We start from the raw sequence: 16985 nt of genomic DNA, 5'->3' as shown, positions 1-16985 counted from the left end.
TCAATGACAGGTAGGTTTTAACTCAGGCCTTCCTGTCTCATTTGCACTCCTTCATTTCCTGCACCACTAGTAAATTTTTAGTACTAGTTTTTTTTTTTTGTTTTTTTTTTTTGGGGGGGGGTGGAGTACTAGGAGCTTTTGAGGGGGATCCCGAAAGGCTTCATGTAGTTGGAGACATTTTAGCTGAGTTGTAGAAAAGTAGGAAGAGATTCTAGGAGGAGAACCCCTCATGATACAAGCATAAATGACCATGTGAGTTAACTTTTGTCAGTTATGACTAGAGTTTGTACTAAATTGTAACTAAAAGAGATGAGGTGAGATCTTTCAAGACAGTTGTAAAAATCGAGTAAGGCTTCATCTACTTCAGAATTGGAGTAGGCCTGAAAGTCTTTGAGCTTCCTACTGTACTCCCATGACATCATTTTCTATTTCAATCAAATATGGGCCAGAACTCTGAACATGAAACAAAGAATTCTTACAAGGTGCTGACTGGTTGTTTAGCAGGGTGCTTAACAGTTCTCTAGTTCAGTACTTGTACTAGTACTAATATAGTTCCACAAGATTCACACCTAAGATAATGGAGTATGTAACAGCCAGCAAGGACTGGGCATTTTCTTCTCCAACTCCTTTTATAGATGGGGAAACTGAGGCAAAGTTAAGTAACTTACTCAATCTTACAGTTAGTAAGTGTCTGAGGCAGGATTTGAACTGAGGAGGAGGAATCTTCCTGACTCCAGGTTTGGAGCTCTAACCACAGTAACACCTATCTTGCCTAAGTAGGTACTATTATTATTCTTATTTTATAGAGGAAGAAACTGAGATAGACAGACATTAAGTGATTTGTCCAAGGTCATTAATCAATATCTTTAGTCAGGCTCCTGGTGGCTCTCCTGAGGGACAGAGAGACAGATCCATTCCATCGTCCAATTTTGTGGTGGCTGGAGACTGAAGCACAAACTTTTGCCTTCAGAGACATCCAGGGGGCAGAGAAGGAGGCAGGAGCTCAAGCTCTCAGAACCAAGGAGAGAGATAGGCCTCTAAGAAAGCTAACCGGGCCCCAGGAAGGAGACAAGACTTTGAAGGAAACAATAAAGGATTGGACTTTAACAACCCTGGCTGTTCTCATGGTGATTACTCTGAACTGAAACGAAGGCTGCTGACCCCAAGAAAACCAAGTCAATAAGAACATTATAGGCAACTATGTACTTCTTGGTCAAGTTCAATTTCTTGGGTAGTTCCTGAGTTTAGAAAATGTAGGACCCTCAGCCAATGAGGATGAGGGGCAGTGGTGGGAGGGGTATTTGCATTAAGGATTTAAGTGTCAAACCTGTCCTGAAAGGTGCCTCCTCCCTGAGATTGCCTGCTTGTAGGGTGGAATGCCTGATCACACAAGAATGTACAATAACTTTTGCTTTGCTCCTAGAAATCTCTCCAGCTTTTTTTAAAAATGGTGACCCCTCAGCATTCTGAGCCACACATAATGAAAAATCCTCTTAATTGTCCTTGGAGTCTGAAGTACTTATGACTCAGGGATTACTGAGGGAGAACTCAGAGAATAAATGAATGAGAAAAGCATTTTAAGGATTTATCATGGCACAAGAGCTGCTGTCAAAACCCCCAATAATAATATGAATAAAAAAAACATTACAGACTCTGCAAAAAAACCTATTCAAAGTAGTGAAGTGTAATACTAATATTTTAGCTGGGTCACTATCCAGCAGACATGTTAGGATACATATTATGATTTGCAAATTGTGAAGGTGATAAACAATTACCTTTATCAAAAGTGAGACTAACATTGTAATTTGATACACTTATATAAGATTAGATAGGACTGAATTCCCTCTAAAAACTATATTTTTTAGTTTAGAGATACAAATTCTGAGGTAAAAGTTGTCACCAGAGCAATATTACTTAATAAATAAATTACCTGGCAATGTGTCTAAAATCAGGTTTCTTAGAATCACATTTTATTGTTTCATGCACTTTCAGTCTCTTCCTGGCTCTGTTTCAGATTTTCTGGATTTCAAAATTCTCACATAGTTTTTTAGTATCCTGATATGTGTGTGTGTGTGTGTGTGTGTGTGTGTGTGTGTGTGTGTGTGTGTGGAGGGTCTTCCGTCCTTTGAAAATATAAGTTTCTTGAGGACAGAAATTGTCTTTTATTCTTGTATCTCTGTAGCCAAAGTGTAGCACAGTAATAGGCATCTAATAAGTACTTTTAAAATGCTTGGAATCTGCCTTCTTTCTAAAAAAAGAGTTTCTCGGTTCATGTAATTATAAGAATTACAAGATCAAACTGCTTTTAAATCCTCAAAATGAATCTAGGTGATTATCACTGGTTAAATACCTGTGTGTAAAATATAATAGGTAGAATTATTATCCTGGAGAAATAAATTCAAAGATTCTTTGACAACTGTAATAAAATAATAGTTTCTTCTCAATAGTTCATTCTTTCCACTTTCTCCATTCTCTACTATCATCTGTATACTGATGTTTCAGTGCCAGGCCTATACACTTCCAAGTTGTAACTGATTATGGCTTAAAAACAATTTTGTTCAATGTTGTTATAATATTATCATGTGAACTTTTTTAAAATCAATCATGATTTCCTGATCTTAGATGAAATTGTATTCCAAAGTAATCAAGGATGCATCTGACAGTCAGAGCAACCCTTTTAATACAATTGAAAAGGTAGCAGGTTAGGGTATGATCCAACTGGACCCAATGATCCAATGATGCTTTGCTTTAGTTGATTCTAAGGAGGGATAGCTATTTCTTAGGGCAACAGGAAAAACAGATTTGATTAAAATCACCTGGAAAGCCTTATAATAGGCACATTTCAAAACTAGATTAACTAATCTTCCCCTGGTTGGAATGTAATCCATAATAATAGGGAATTAAACTTTTACATATTCTACTAATAGGAGTCAGTTTGAATCTGTCTAACAAGGCCCACATAATCAAGTCTGAATTTAATTCACAAATATTAATTAAAATTAGTTACAGTGATTAGATATCATTAATAAACAATTCTAGCCTAAATTTCACAACTAGGGATGTTATCATTATTTCAATTTTAGCTTTTGTACATTTATTAAGTAGCATTGCCTATATAAGTGTTTAAGGTTCTGTTTTGAAATTCACAAGTTTTATTTTTAATATTCCCTTTAATTCATTTTTAAATCTATGACTTCAGTTTGAAGTTGAATTCAGCTTATTCTTAGCCATATTTGAGGAAGATAATACCATGTTGAATTTTTTTCTAATTTCATTTCATTTCTCTTTTCTTTAAATGATAACATGTAACTTCTTTTCAAAGTATAATTTTATCTTTATCATTGATATTCTGTTTTCTCTTCCATATAACTTGGTTTTTTGCTTTGTATTGAATGTTAATTTTTCTTTTTTTTTATTTTCTTCTGTTTTATTTTATGATTTGTCTTCAAATTTTACATGAGAACTCCACTGAGCTTTCAAAAAGCATGCATTCCTCTATTACATATTAATATTAATACTTGCTATTTAATCAATAAAATCAATTTTTAATGACTGCCATTAGAACTATAGCTGCTTATCTACATTTACTTTGCTGATACTTGTTATTATGATGACTAATTTCAATTGATGGAGTTTTGGCCAAATTGGTTAATTCTTATAGTAAAATTATGGACCAAAACTGTGAAAATATGAATATATTACTTTAAACATTGTCAATTTATAAATGATAATATTCATAAAGGATCCTTGATAGAAGGATATTACAATAGTCTTGAAGTTCAGAGCAAAATCATTGAAAGATTATAAAATGATTTATACAAAAATGAGATAAAATATAGTTAGAACATTGCGAATGAACAGACTCATTTGAGCATTTAAAATATTTAATAAAAGTATAATGGAGCAATGTGTTTGACTTGAGTAGTGTCCTCCTCTCTTGTCATCTCTAGGTGTCACTATGGAGGATAAGGATGATTAGCTAGCCACTCATTTCTCACTTCTCCCACAAAATGAAAAAAAGGACAAAGATATAGTGTAGATTATACCCATTTCTGTCAAGAATAAATGCCTTAGAATAACCACCCTCTTGTCTAGTTTTCTCCCTTCTCTTTAGGGCAGGGGCAGAGCCTTGTTGCCTCAAGGGCTTCATAACATCCTTACCTGTGTTTACTCTCCTATCCCATTAGGATTGGGATTGGAAATTTTGTCAGTAATTCTCATTCACATTATGATTTTTTGTTCCCCCCCCCCCCAATCAATAAACATGTCCTAAGTGCCTATGTGCCATGGAATTGTGCTAACCTGTAAATGACAGCTTACAGACATGGCTTCAGATTCCTGGGTAATTCTCTTTGGAGAGTTCCTGCAGAAGGAACTTTCTCCAAAAAGATAAAAAGCAAGGTAAATAGACACAAGCAGACTTTTGATCCAAGAAAGAATCAGACTAGAGGAATCCAAAGTATTATGATTTTTTTAAGGAAGATATTTAGACACTGGAGACTGGAGGATTTCAATTCGGAGAACAAATTCTGATGAAAAACATTTAAAGCAGAGATGCTTGCAGTCACAGTTTACATTTCTATTTTTACTTTTTACCATGCTTAGCATTTTTGGCCCATCTTTTAGTATTTGAAGATGAATTAACTACTTGAAGTTTGATATAAGGAATATACATATATAAATAAACTCACACACACACATACACACTCTGTTCAAAATCCACCTTATATAAACTTATATAAACAGAATGTGTGTTTTCTTTTGTATTATATTTTTGTAGTGTACTATTTTCTATTGAACTATAAATTCTATGAAGATACAAAATGTATTATGTGGAAGAATGTTTTACACATTATATAGGCCCTTAATAAATATTTATTGAATTGACAGAAATGGTATAAAGAGAGATTACTTTGGACATGCCATCAAAATATCAAATGGTGATAGAACTCTTAAAAGGAATAATGCAAAATCATAAAAACTATGGATATAATTACATAATCATTAAGGTACATAACTATGAAATAATTTCCCAAGTAAAAATAATGTATAAACTGTAATTATGATAAAAATATATAAACTAGTTATCTTTTCAGAAAGAAGTTTTATATGAGAAAATATGGAATACTTTAGTTATTAAGTTTATTATTTCTTATCTTTGAATATTGTTCATAATTGAATGTTTTTATGTTTTAAATTATTTGAAAGAAATTCTATTTATGTTGGAGAAATGATGAAATGAATGAGTGGCCCATTGCAATCACCAGTTCTTAAGCCACACAGTGTATTACAGCAAATGGACCAAAAATATATTAACATATGGCCTATACTGTTTTTCTGAAATAAATCTTCATATTTATTCAGATAGTGTAGGTTTGAAACCTAAAGCTAAAACAAACAAAACCCACATTGAATCTGACAAAAACAAAATAAAATAGTTATAGAAAAAATATGGAAGGTGTCATTTTGAAGTAGTAAAAATTTGAAGTACAAAAAATTGCAACTTTTAACTAAATATTTACTAATCACAAATATGGATAATGTAATTATAAAAATAAAGATTATTAATATTTAATAACCTGAAAATTAAAATTATGTTTCAAGAATTGATTATTTTTGTCATGAAGATTTTTCTACTGATTGAATCTCAAACCCTTTGTGATTTAGTAGAAAATTTTCAAAAATTTTTGGACTAAAAATTCATCACCCCATGGCCAATCTCATAATGAGCCTCTCCAAATTTAGCTAAGCAGGGTAGTCATACTTTTCACCCATTTCAACTTATTAGCACCTGTCATTGTTCTGTATTGTGACATAACCTTGAAAATTTAGGGTCAACTACACACCATGATAAGTATTAGAATATATTTTAAGTAGAGCAACTATTAAATGTTATTTCTCTTCTCTTTGTAGCATTATAATTAAGAGGTTCAAAAAGTCTCCCTGAATAGATATTATAATAGTTTTCACTTAATTCCACACATAATATGGACAGCATTATTATGTTTCCCACCTTCATCTCCCCATTGTAGTGTATAATCTCAGTAACCAATGTTGATACAATCCTTTGGTCATGAAGTGCTGCTCAGATTTTTAAAATGTGACTGTTACTCTTAGAAGTATGAAAAAATTTTTTTTTCATTTAACAGTTTTGGTCCCTGTATCTCCCCTTTCCAATATTAAAACAATAAAAGCACATCACTACTATCTATAATAGCAAATCCTTTAGGGAATGTCGTATAGAAATTCAGCTCTTAAATACAAGAAACAGTAAACCAATTTAAATTATAGTCATTTCAGATAACCTGATTCAAGTTTTGTTTCAAGACAAACATGATACTCATTACCAGCATTTTCTTTTCAAACTAAGCAACAAAATATTAAAAGAGGAGCTAAGAGTCAAAGAGTTCAATAATTTTGCCAATAAAATATCGTCTCTAAATACTTAAAAATTTTTTTCAAAAGGGTTAAAATGAAAATGATCCGGACGACATAAACAGGGGATGCTTTGCTATTGTATTCATTTGATTCAAATACCAATATACAATTTTGGTGGGTTCAGTCACATATTTATCATATTACTCATTCTAGAATATAAACAGAAAGGATTTTTTTCCAGACAAGTAAAATCTTATTTTGTCCACTACTGAATGAAAGTACAAAGAATTTACAGCTTGAACCAGAAGGTAAATAAACAATCTGTTCAATGGAGCAGAATTAAGTATCAAGGCACAGACAGAAAGCCAATACTGTATAAATGGGATTGTGAAGTATTGGAAGCCACAGACATCTGCATGTGACTCTTTAACTAATATTACTCATGAATCATTCTGAATAGTTTGTTATTAACTCTATGAGACGCTCTTTAATTTGTTTTTTGCATTAGGCATGATAAATACATTTTAGAAAATCTGACAATGAAATATTAAGTTCATAGCCATCAACGAAAACGATAAACTCATTTCAAAAAATATTTCATTTTTTTTCCACATTTCTCAAATACTTACTGACGAAGGCTTCCTCATCCACCGGCAGACGTAATGACATGCAGAGGTAGGTATCAGACTATGAAAGGAAACAAAATAAAATTAAATAAAATATTCTGCTAGTTAGAAAGTCTGACTTTTGAATTTACAATGCCAAAAGGTTAAGGCTAAGGAATTTTATACTTCATTTAAACTCTTCATTTTATAGATGGGGAAATTGAGGCCCTCCAAAATGTGAAATTCATCATTGGCAGAGATGGGAGTGATAGCCTCCTAAAAAAATTAAGCTCTTTTTGCAAATGATTTAATAGTATTATTACATGCTGAGACAATTTTTAAGCATTTATTTTTACAAAACTTTGAGTTTCAAATTTTCTCCTCTCTTCCTGTGCCTCTACCTTCCAAAAATGGTAGCCAATGTGATATAGGTTATAAATGTGCTAACATATAAAACATATTCCCATGTTAGTCAGTTATGAAAGAAGAAATAGATCAAAAGGGGAAAACAAACAAACAAAAAAAAGGATAAAGTAAAAAAAAAAAAAAAGTAGGTATTGATTTACATTCAGAGTCCACCTTTTATTTGGATGTGAATAGCATTTTCCTTAGTGAGTCCTTTGTCTTTGTCTTTGTCTTGGATTATTGTGTTGCTAAGAAGAGATGAGTCATTCAGAATTGATCATCACACAATATTGCTGGCACTGTGTACAATATTTTCCTGGTTCTGTTCATTTCATTTTGCATCAATTCATAATGGATCTTTCCAAGATTTTCTGAAATCTGCTTATTCATCATTTCTCATTGCATAACAGTTCTTCATTACATTCATGTTCAGCCATCCCCCAATTGATAGATGTCCCCTCAGTTTCCAATATTTTGCCATCATGAAAATGGCATTTAAAAGTATTTCCACAGAGGCAGGTCCTTTCCCCTTTTTTATGATCTCTTTGGGACACAGATGTAGCAGTGGTATTCATGCTCTCCAGAAAGGTGGAATCAGTTCACAACTATACTAGCAGTTCATTACTGTATAAATTTTCTCACATGCTCTCCAACATTTATCACTTCCCTTTTTTGTCATATTGACTTTTCTGATAAGTGTGAGATACATCAGAGTTATTTTTAATTTGCATTTCTCTAATCAAAAGTGATTTAGAGCATTTTTCATATTATAGATAGTTTTAATTTTATCTCAAAACTGCCTATTCATAGCTTTTGACCATTTATTAACTGGGCAATTGCTAGTATTTTTATAAATTAGACTCAGTTCTTTATATATATTTGAGAAGTGAGGCCTTTATCAGAGATACAATGTTATAAAGATTGTTTTGCAGCTTTCTGCTTGCCTTCTAATCTTGGTTTTGTTAGTACAAAAGCTTTTTTATTTTAATATAATCCAAATTATCTATTATATATTCTGTAATGTTCTCTATTTTTGGTTTGATCATGAATTCTTCTCCGGACAGATCTGACAGGTAGACAAATCTGTATACTTCTGATTTGTTTATGGTATCACTCTTTATGTCTAAATCATTTGACCTTACCTTTGTATATATACAGTGTGAGACACTGATCTATATCTAGTTTGTGTTCTATTGTTTTCTAGTTTTTCAAGCAATTTTTGTCAAATAGTGAGCTCTTTTCCCAAAGGTTGGAATTTTTCACTTTATCAAAGATTAGACTACTATTGTCTTGTGTTTCTAATCTATTCTACTGAATCATCACTGTATTTCTCAGCCAGTTCCAGCTAGTTTTGATTAATGCTCTATAATATTACTTGACATCTAGTATTGGTAGGCCAACTTTCTTTGCATTTTCTCCTCACAAATTCCCTTGATATGGGGGCAGCTAGGTGGTGCAATGGATAGAGCACCAGCCCTGAATTCAGGAGGACCCGAGTTCAAATCTGGTCTCAGACACTTAACACTTCCTAGCTGTGTGACCCTGGGCAAGTCACTTAATCCCAGCCTCAATATTGTTGATATTCTTAACTTTTTGTTATTACAAATGAATTTTGTTGTTATGTTTTATAGTTCTATGAAATAATTTTTGGTAATTTGACTTATATGGCACTAAATATATAAATTAGTTTAGGCAGAATTTGTCATTTTTATTATGTTGACAAGACTTATCTATGTACAATTAATATTTTCCAGTTGTTTAGATTTGTCTTTATTTGTTTTAAGTGTTTTAATTGTATTTATATAGTTTCCAAGTTTATATTGACAAGCAGACTAATTTTTATTGTTTAGCTATTGTAAATGAAATTTTTTTATCTCTTGCTGCTGAACTTGTTGGTCATATTAAGAAAGGCTGATGATTTATATGCGTTTATCTTATATCTGTACCTTTTCTAAAGTTGTTAGTTATTTCAAGTAATTTTTAGTTGATTCTCTGGATTCTATAATTATATCATCATATTATCTGCAAAGAGAGATAGTATCGTTTTCTCATTACCTATTCTATTTCCTTTAATTAATTTTTCTTCTCGCATTGCTACAGCTAACATATATAGTACTGTATTGAATATAGTGATAACAGTGGGCATCCTTGCTTCATCCCTGATCTCAATGAGAAGGCTTCTAGCACATCCCCATTACAGACAATACTTGCTGATGGTTTTAGATAGATATTGTTTATCATTTTAAGGATTGTTCTTATGTTCCTATGCCCTCTATTATTTTTTTTAATAGAAAAGGGTTCTGTGTTTTGTCGAAAGAAATTTCAATATCTCTTGATTTTTTGTTGGTTTAGTTATTCATATTGGCAATTACGCTGATATTTTTTTCTAATACTGAACCAGTCCCACATTTCTGGGATAAATCCTACTTAACATAGTATATAATCCTTGTGAAAATTGCTATAATCACCTTATTAGAATTTTGTTCAAATTAAATGCATCAAGCTTCATTAGGAAAATTTGTCTAGTTTTCTTTCTTCATTTTAGCTCTTCTTGGTTTAGGTATCAGCACCATAATTGTGTCATAAAAGGAATTTGGTTTTGCTTATTTTTCCAAGCAGTTATATAGTATTAATAAATAATTTTTCTTTAAAGGTTTGATAGAATTCATTTTTTTACTCATCTGGCTCTGGAGGATTTTTCTATGGAATCTCATTAAAAGCTTGATCAATTTCTTTTTTTCTAGGATGGGGTCATTTAAATATTTTATTTCTTGATCTGTTAACCTGCATAATTTACATTTACATTTTCATAAATATTAATCGATTTTACTCAAATTGTCAACTTTATTGGCATATAATCAGATAAATTATTTCCTAATGATTGCTTTATTTTTTCTTATTTGGTAATGATTGCTCTCCTTAATTAACTTTTATACTTTCTTTTCTATTTTTAGACAGTTGTATTCTTTTTCCAAATTCTTGATTTTTTTTTCATAATTCTCTTACATGTCTGTCATGTCTTTTCCCAAATTTTCTTCTACCTCTTTTATATGATTTTAAAGCTCCTTTTTGAGCTCTACCATGAGTTTTTTTTCTGGGGTTGAGACTACTTCCCATTTTATGGGGGGGGGGATTTGCCCATAGTTGATTTGCTATTGTTGTCTTCTTCTGAGTTGTGTCTTGATCTTTCATATAATCATCACAACATTTTATGATCAGATTCTTATTTGGTTGTTTTTGGCTCATCTATTGGGCTCTTTTTCCTTTATTTTAAATTTCAACTCTGCTTCTTGCATGAAAGAAGCACTGTCTCAGGCTTCTTGTGCCAGGGCTACAAGCACTAGCTATTTATCTGGTGCTGCCCTGAATATTATGAGGAACCCTCATTATTGGGTGCAGGATATAATCCCTTTATAAGAAGCAAGCAAGGTATTGTCTTCATTTAATATTTTAATAGATAGTTTTAAAAAACTGTTACTTGTTCATAATCACAAAGGATGTCAAAAGCATCCTTTTCTTTTCATCAAATAATAAATTCAGTACAAATGCCATATTATACTTACCCATTTTATAATTCATGTTTGTAATTATATATATATCCACAAGTTTTAATAATTTTATACTTCATGATAAAATTTTATAAACATGGAATCAAATTGTGACATGTAGTTGGACTGCCTTTTGATTTCCTAGTTCCTAACTGGTTATTCTCTCAAAGCATCAAAAAGCACATTTTTATTTTTTCTTTTGAACTAGTGGAATGAATCCTTTCATTCAATATTTGTATCTAAAACAAATATTTTTATAAAATAAAAAACACAGGTTACAAAACCTGACAATATGTTTCACACAACAGGCATATAAAAACTGTCATAAAAGGGTACTCTGTCAGAGATGTTTGAATTGTTCCTTGAGATTCCTTTTATTGCTTTCTGATATTTTTCTCACAATCTAGCTTCTGCTCTCTCCCAAATTCAGTGTATTCATTCCAGCCTGTGAACCTCAAGTCACACCATTATCTCCATTAATGGAAGGATTTTTTTTTTATGACTCACTCTCTTAACTGATGGGTTTTCATATGACTCCTGCTTGCTTTTCTCTATTTTAAATGCTACCAATACAACTTTCTCTGTGCTTTTCTGTTGCCAGCCTCCCTACTCCTTCCTATCTTTATCTCCCTCACACCCTTATTTATCACTACCTTCTCTTTAAGCACTAAGGTATTCCCTTTCCCCTTCCCCTTCCTCCCTGATTAATTCTTTTATGAAGGCAAAGTAGGCCATTTTTTAATCTCACCTAGACTTTAACTACTGAATGGGTGTTGCCTCAGAATAACTGAAATCTAGGAAAAACCTTAGCTTAAAAAAAGATCAGGTTCTATTGCATCCTGAACCATTGCCAGTCCTTCTGACCTGTCTTGAAACTCGACTTAGATAACTCTGAAGGAGAGAATGGGGCTGATGATTCTACACAGTTCTGCCTCATTTAAATCTAATTTACTTGCAAGTCAAGGCACTACCTTCCTAAAATCATGGATGCTTTTCAAGAATGAAGAACAAACAACAATATTTGGCATAATAATCATTCCTTTCCACCCAAACTACTCTCAGCTATGTAGGCCAGCTGACTAGATGCTACCTGAATATAATGTGTGCTGTAATTCAATTTAATTTGCTACTATTTAAACTATATTCTTTTCTTGCCCCTCTCTTTATTTAAATAGAGATTCCCTTTACTAAAGTCATTCTGTTCTAATACTTCAGATGGCATAGAGGTTACTGTGGGCTCACAAGAAGTATGTCAAGAGAAAGAAAAATCTAGCAGATTATTACAAATTGAAAGACCTTCAAGTGGAGACTGAGCAATGGACTGTGTGTGCCTATCATCTGATATCCAGTCTAAGGCAATTTCAAAGAACTTCATCAGTTTACGGTTGGCTATTAGGTGAGGATTTCTTTCAGCTACAATACAGCATGCATTATCTTTTCTATTAATTCATGAAAATTGGATCTGCATTGTTTGGGTGAGAGAAGTGCCCATACTTGATGATACAGATCTTTTAAAATATTAAAGGAAATATTTTCAATTACTTTTGTTAAATATTATCAGTCAGTTTTTATACAGATTAGAAAACAAGAAAGAAAACCATGAACTGTAAAATGGAATGAGTATTGCCTTCCCTAATACATTTCAAATAAGTATGGAAAAAATTTTATTCTTTATATGTTAAAAAAATAAAGATAAAAGTAACTTTGCTGTTTTATTTTTTAAAGATATTATAAAATTAATAACTTTCAACAAAAGTAATAAAAAAGCATTTGAGATAAAAATATGATGGATAAACTTTGTCTTAACCCTTAGCTTTTGTCAAGGTAGAAAAAAATAATTTAAAATTAAGCAAAAATAGTGTTTCTCTTATGTGTTCTGTCTCAGAATTACCTGAACTTCCTTCAGTGCTGTCCCCAAAATACCGTTTGAAGAGGAAGAGCTTAGATAGATACTTTTCTAAGATCACACCTGGAGTCAATGAAGTATGTAGATGGATATTGCATTGTACTTTAAATTACTTATTCCAACAACTCTCTACCATCATCATCATGTTCCCCTCAACCTTCTCACTCCACATTCATGACTAGCACATTTCACATTGTTTTCCCATAAGTTTTTCATTAAAATTGCATTAATTCACTCAATCCAGATTAATAAGTATCAAATATCTGGGGTGAACTTAACTTTCATTTCCATTTGTTTCTGAATCTTGAAGTTTTTGCTGAATTAGAACTTTACTTCTCACTACATAATAATATACTGTTCACCATCCTGGAAAAGACTTTTCTATAATTCAAACCAAGCTACCAATAGTAGCTAAAATTTTTCATATATCATCATCATGAATTCTTGCACATTCCTTCTTTGGGAGGAACTCTATATCTTTATTCACTGCCAGGGGACAGTCTGTAAAATACTGTAGTGTCAAACTGCTAACATAAGGACCCAATATAAAAAAGAGAAATAGTATTAATCTGCATAGACACATCTGTAGAGACAGACCTCTCTTACAGGGCTGAGTCCTGGAATAACAGCCAAATTTGAGTCAAGAGAGATATAATATTGCTGATGCCTCTGTCCCAGTGTTATTGGAGGCTAGCCAGAAAAAGCACATTTTCTACCAAAAATTCATAGTACTAGCAACAGAAAAATGAACTTATTGCCCCAAAAATGATTGTGATATTCTGTCATTTCTGTTTTTGATAACAAGAGTTCTTGTAAAGAATTTAAATATAATAACAAGACCTTAAATACTGAATAAAAACTTAAAACATTTTGGCTTATTGAACTCACTTCAGCAAAATTTTTATTAAGTTCCTTCAATGATGAACTTGTGATCACCATTGGGATCTAAAGATAACAGATCCTGTCCTCAAAGAGCTTGTCTCTTTTGGCAAAATAGAGATACAATAGCTTTTATTTTCTGCAAAAAATGTACAGTCTTCTTGTTTCTATCAATATTGCTCTAACAAAACCATTCTCTGTTACTATATATATTCCCAAACTCCAAATGGGGTCACAAAGAGTCGGACAGAACTGAAAACAACTAAACAACAGCAACAAAAACTCCCCATCCATCTTCTCTACAGTTTTCTTGCTGTCTAGATCAGAGAACATAGCCTGGAAATCTTTCAACAATTTCACCTCTAGAATTCCTGTGTTCTTCTCCCTTTCTCTGTTGCCGTATATCTTACCTTGCCTATATTTCAGGAAGGCAGGCGCACCTGCTTTGCTGCACTTTGCTCCCTACCCCCTTATCATCTTGTCATCAGAAGCCTTATAATCATTTCATTCTCCTTTCTATTTCTGGAATTATAATCAAAACAATATTACCATTGTTCCTGGAAAAGATTTGTCAACTTCTTTTTCTTATAACTCCACTCACTGTCTTTATAACTTTTTAAACCAAAATATTCCATTGTGACCTATTCTCCTATATGTACTGTCTCTTTCAGTAGCAAGTAAGTTTTGTGAAGGAAGGAAGGAATCTATTTGCTTTTGTTTTTGTATCCTCGGTGCTTAGCACAATATTTTCCACAGAATTAGTGCTTAATAAATGCTTTTTAACTCATTCATTTGTTCAACATATTTAAAAACAACTCCCCCAAACATCACTTTTTGATTCAAATAATCAGTGGTACCATTTAGAAGTCAATATTGAAGTATAGTGCTTAATGATTATTTAGTCTTCACAGACACTTGAATGTGGAAGCTTACATAATCTCTTGAAATATTTTCCAAGTATGCCCCCCAAATGGGATTAGACCCCAAGAAACATACAAATAGGCAGCATATCTGAAAATGCAGGAATAGACTTGTTTTGCTTGACAGGTAATTTATCATAAATGTGAAGGTGTGTGTGTGTGTGTGTGTGTGTGTATGTGTGTGTGTGTGTGTGTGTGTGTGATTTTATAGATCTTTGGAATTTTTCTGCAAATTCCCCTTTTTTAGATGAACAGAATTATTGAGATTGTCCTATTCCTTGAGAGTCTATTTTTTTTTTCCTCTATGGAATTCCTTGGAAAGTAGTTTTTTGGGGGCACAGTAATCCAACCAATATTGTCATTTCACCTGGAAAGTATAGGTCAATAGATTGCCTAGGAATCACCTCCCCATTCTCTGTAATTCCCCAAACCCAAAATTTTCTTCTTTGGCCACCAATCACCTTTAAGCTCTGTTTCCCCAGTTAGAATGTTAGAGTTCTGAGAGTAGAAAGATTCATTTTGGGGGCAGCTAGGTGGCGCAGTGGATAGAGCACCAGCCCTGAATTCAGGAGGATCCAAGTTCAAATTTGGTCTCAGACACCTAACACTTCCTAGCTGTGTGACCCTGGGCAAGTCACTTAGCCCCAGCCTCAAGGGGGGGGAAAAAAAAAGAAAGAAAGATTCATTTTATATTTGTATCCCTAGGACTTAAAACCATATAAGGAACATCTGAAGTGTTTGAGTAATGTATTTTAATCAAATTCTATACTGTATTTAAATTAAGGCAGTGATTACAAACGATTTTGAGGAATTAGTTTTTAGCAACAAAAAAATTCAGATTTTTCCCTCTCTCCCATTCGTCCTCTCCATGATAGAATTATACTATAAGTATCCACTGAGAAAATAATAATGGTAAAATAATACCATGGATAAAGCAATATTTCTAAGTTATATAAATTTATATTTCATTAATTACATTAGCATATACATTCAAAAAATAAAATAGATATGCCAAGTATATTATTTATCTAATCTACAGAAACTTTTTTTCCTTTAAATTTTAGAAATGAAAGATACATATTTCCTAGAGAGCCATCACTAACAGGTCGGGAACTAATTTCTAAGGGAAAACTTTAAGGTTCTTATCTATATAGAATAATCACTTCAAGTCCAAAGCTTCTGGAATTAAGCAACCCCTACAAAGCTTAAAGTATTAACAGCTGTGCTAAGTGGAAAATTATCAGACTTCCTTAGAGTTACAAATGTTCAATTTGGCAAAATTGTAAACTTATTTAGAAATGATCTTCAAGTATTTGTCCAAGGCCTCCTTATAATTGAAGCACCTAGATAACACATTCAAATCACCATTTATCAAAGTAATTCCAATAAGCAGAATTTACTGTAACTATTTACCCATCAAAGACTCATGCATTATAGAACAGCTGGTGTTTGTAAACCAAAATTTATCAATGACTTTTATGATGCAAAAAAAGATATAGCAAAGACAATGACACCTAAGAAACTTTCATGCTAAAAACTTTAGGTTGTAAGAAAATATATCTCTTACATGTGAATTCTACAAAACATTTAAAGAACAACTAACTCCAATGCTATGTAAACTATTTGAAAAAAATAGGTATTGAAGGAGTCCTACCAAACTCCTTTTATGACACAGACATGGTACTGATACCTAAACCAGGTAGATTGAAAACTGAGAAAGAAAACTATAGACCAATTTCCTTAATGAATATTGATGCTAAAATCTTAAATAAGATATTAGCAAATAGACTTCAGAAAATCATCCCCAGGATAATACACTATGACCAAGTGGGATTTATACCAGGAATGCAGGGCTGGTTTAATATTAGGAAAACTATTAGTATAATTGACCATATTAATAATCAAATTAATAAAAACCATATGATCATCTCAATAGATGCAGAAAAAGCATTTGATAAAATCCAACATCCATTCCTACTAAAAACGCTTGAGAGTATAGGAATAAATGGACTATTCCTTAAAATAATAAGGAGCATATATTTAAAACCTTCAGTAAACATCATATGTAATGGCGATAAACTAGAACCTTTCCCTATAAGATCAGGAATGAAACAAGGTTGCCCACTATCACCATTACTTTTCAATATAGAACTAGAAACTCTAGCCTCGGCAATAAGAGCCGAGAAAGAGATTGAAGGAATTAGAGTAGGAAATGAGGAAATCAAATTATCACTTTTTGCAGATGACATGATGGTATACTTAGAGAACCCCAAAGACTCTGCTAAAAAGCTATTAGAAATAATTCAGGATTTTAGCAAAGTCGCAGGATACAAAATAAATCCAC

General features: G+C 32.3%; 1 protein-coding gene across 14 annotated transcripts in view; it reads right to left on the bottom strand.

Moving 5' to 3' along the window:
• The window catches only part of PAM (peptidylglycine alpha-amidating monooxygenase), a 344584-nt gene that overhangs the window by 190367 nt on the left and 137232 nt on the right, over positions 1-16985 (bottom strand). For all 14 annotated transcript variants that reach the window (XM_074281870.1, XM_074281880.1, XM_074281881.1 and 11 more), the window contains one exon: positions 7008-7065. In XM_074281870.1, coding sequence (XP_074137971.1) covers positions 7008-7065 — 58 coding nt within the window. The remainder of the gene's footprint in view (positions 1-7007; positions 7066-16985) is intronic.

The sequence above is a fragment of the Sminthopsis crassicaudata genome, chromosome 1, assembly GCF_048593235.1.
Source record: "Sminthopsis crassicaudata isolate SCR6 chromosome 1, ASM4859323v1, whole genome shotgun sequence".
NCBI classification, from domain to species: Eukaryota; Metazoa; Chordata; class Mammalia; order Dasyuromorphia; family Dasyuridae; genus Sminthopsis; species Sminthopsis crassicaudata.
Note: the sequence above shows the minus strand (reverse complement) of the source record. Positions and strands in the feature narration are given on the sequence as shown.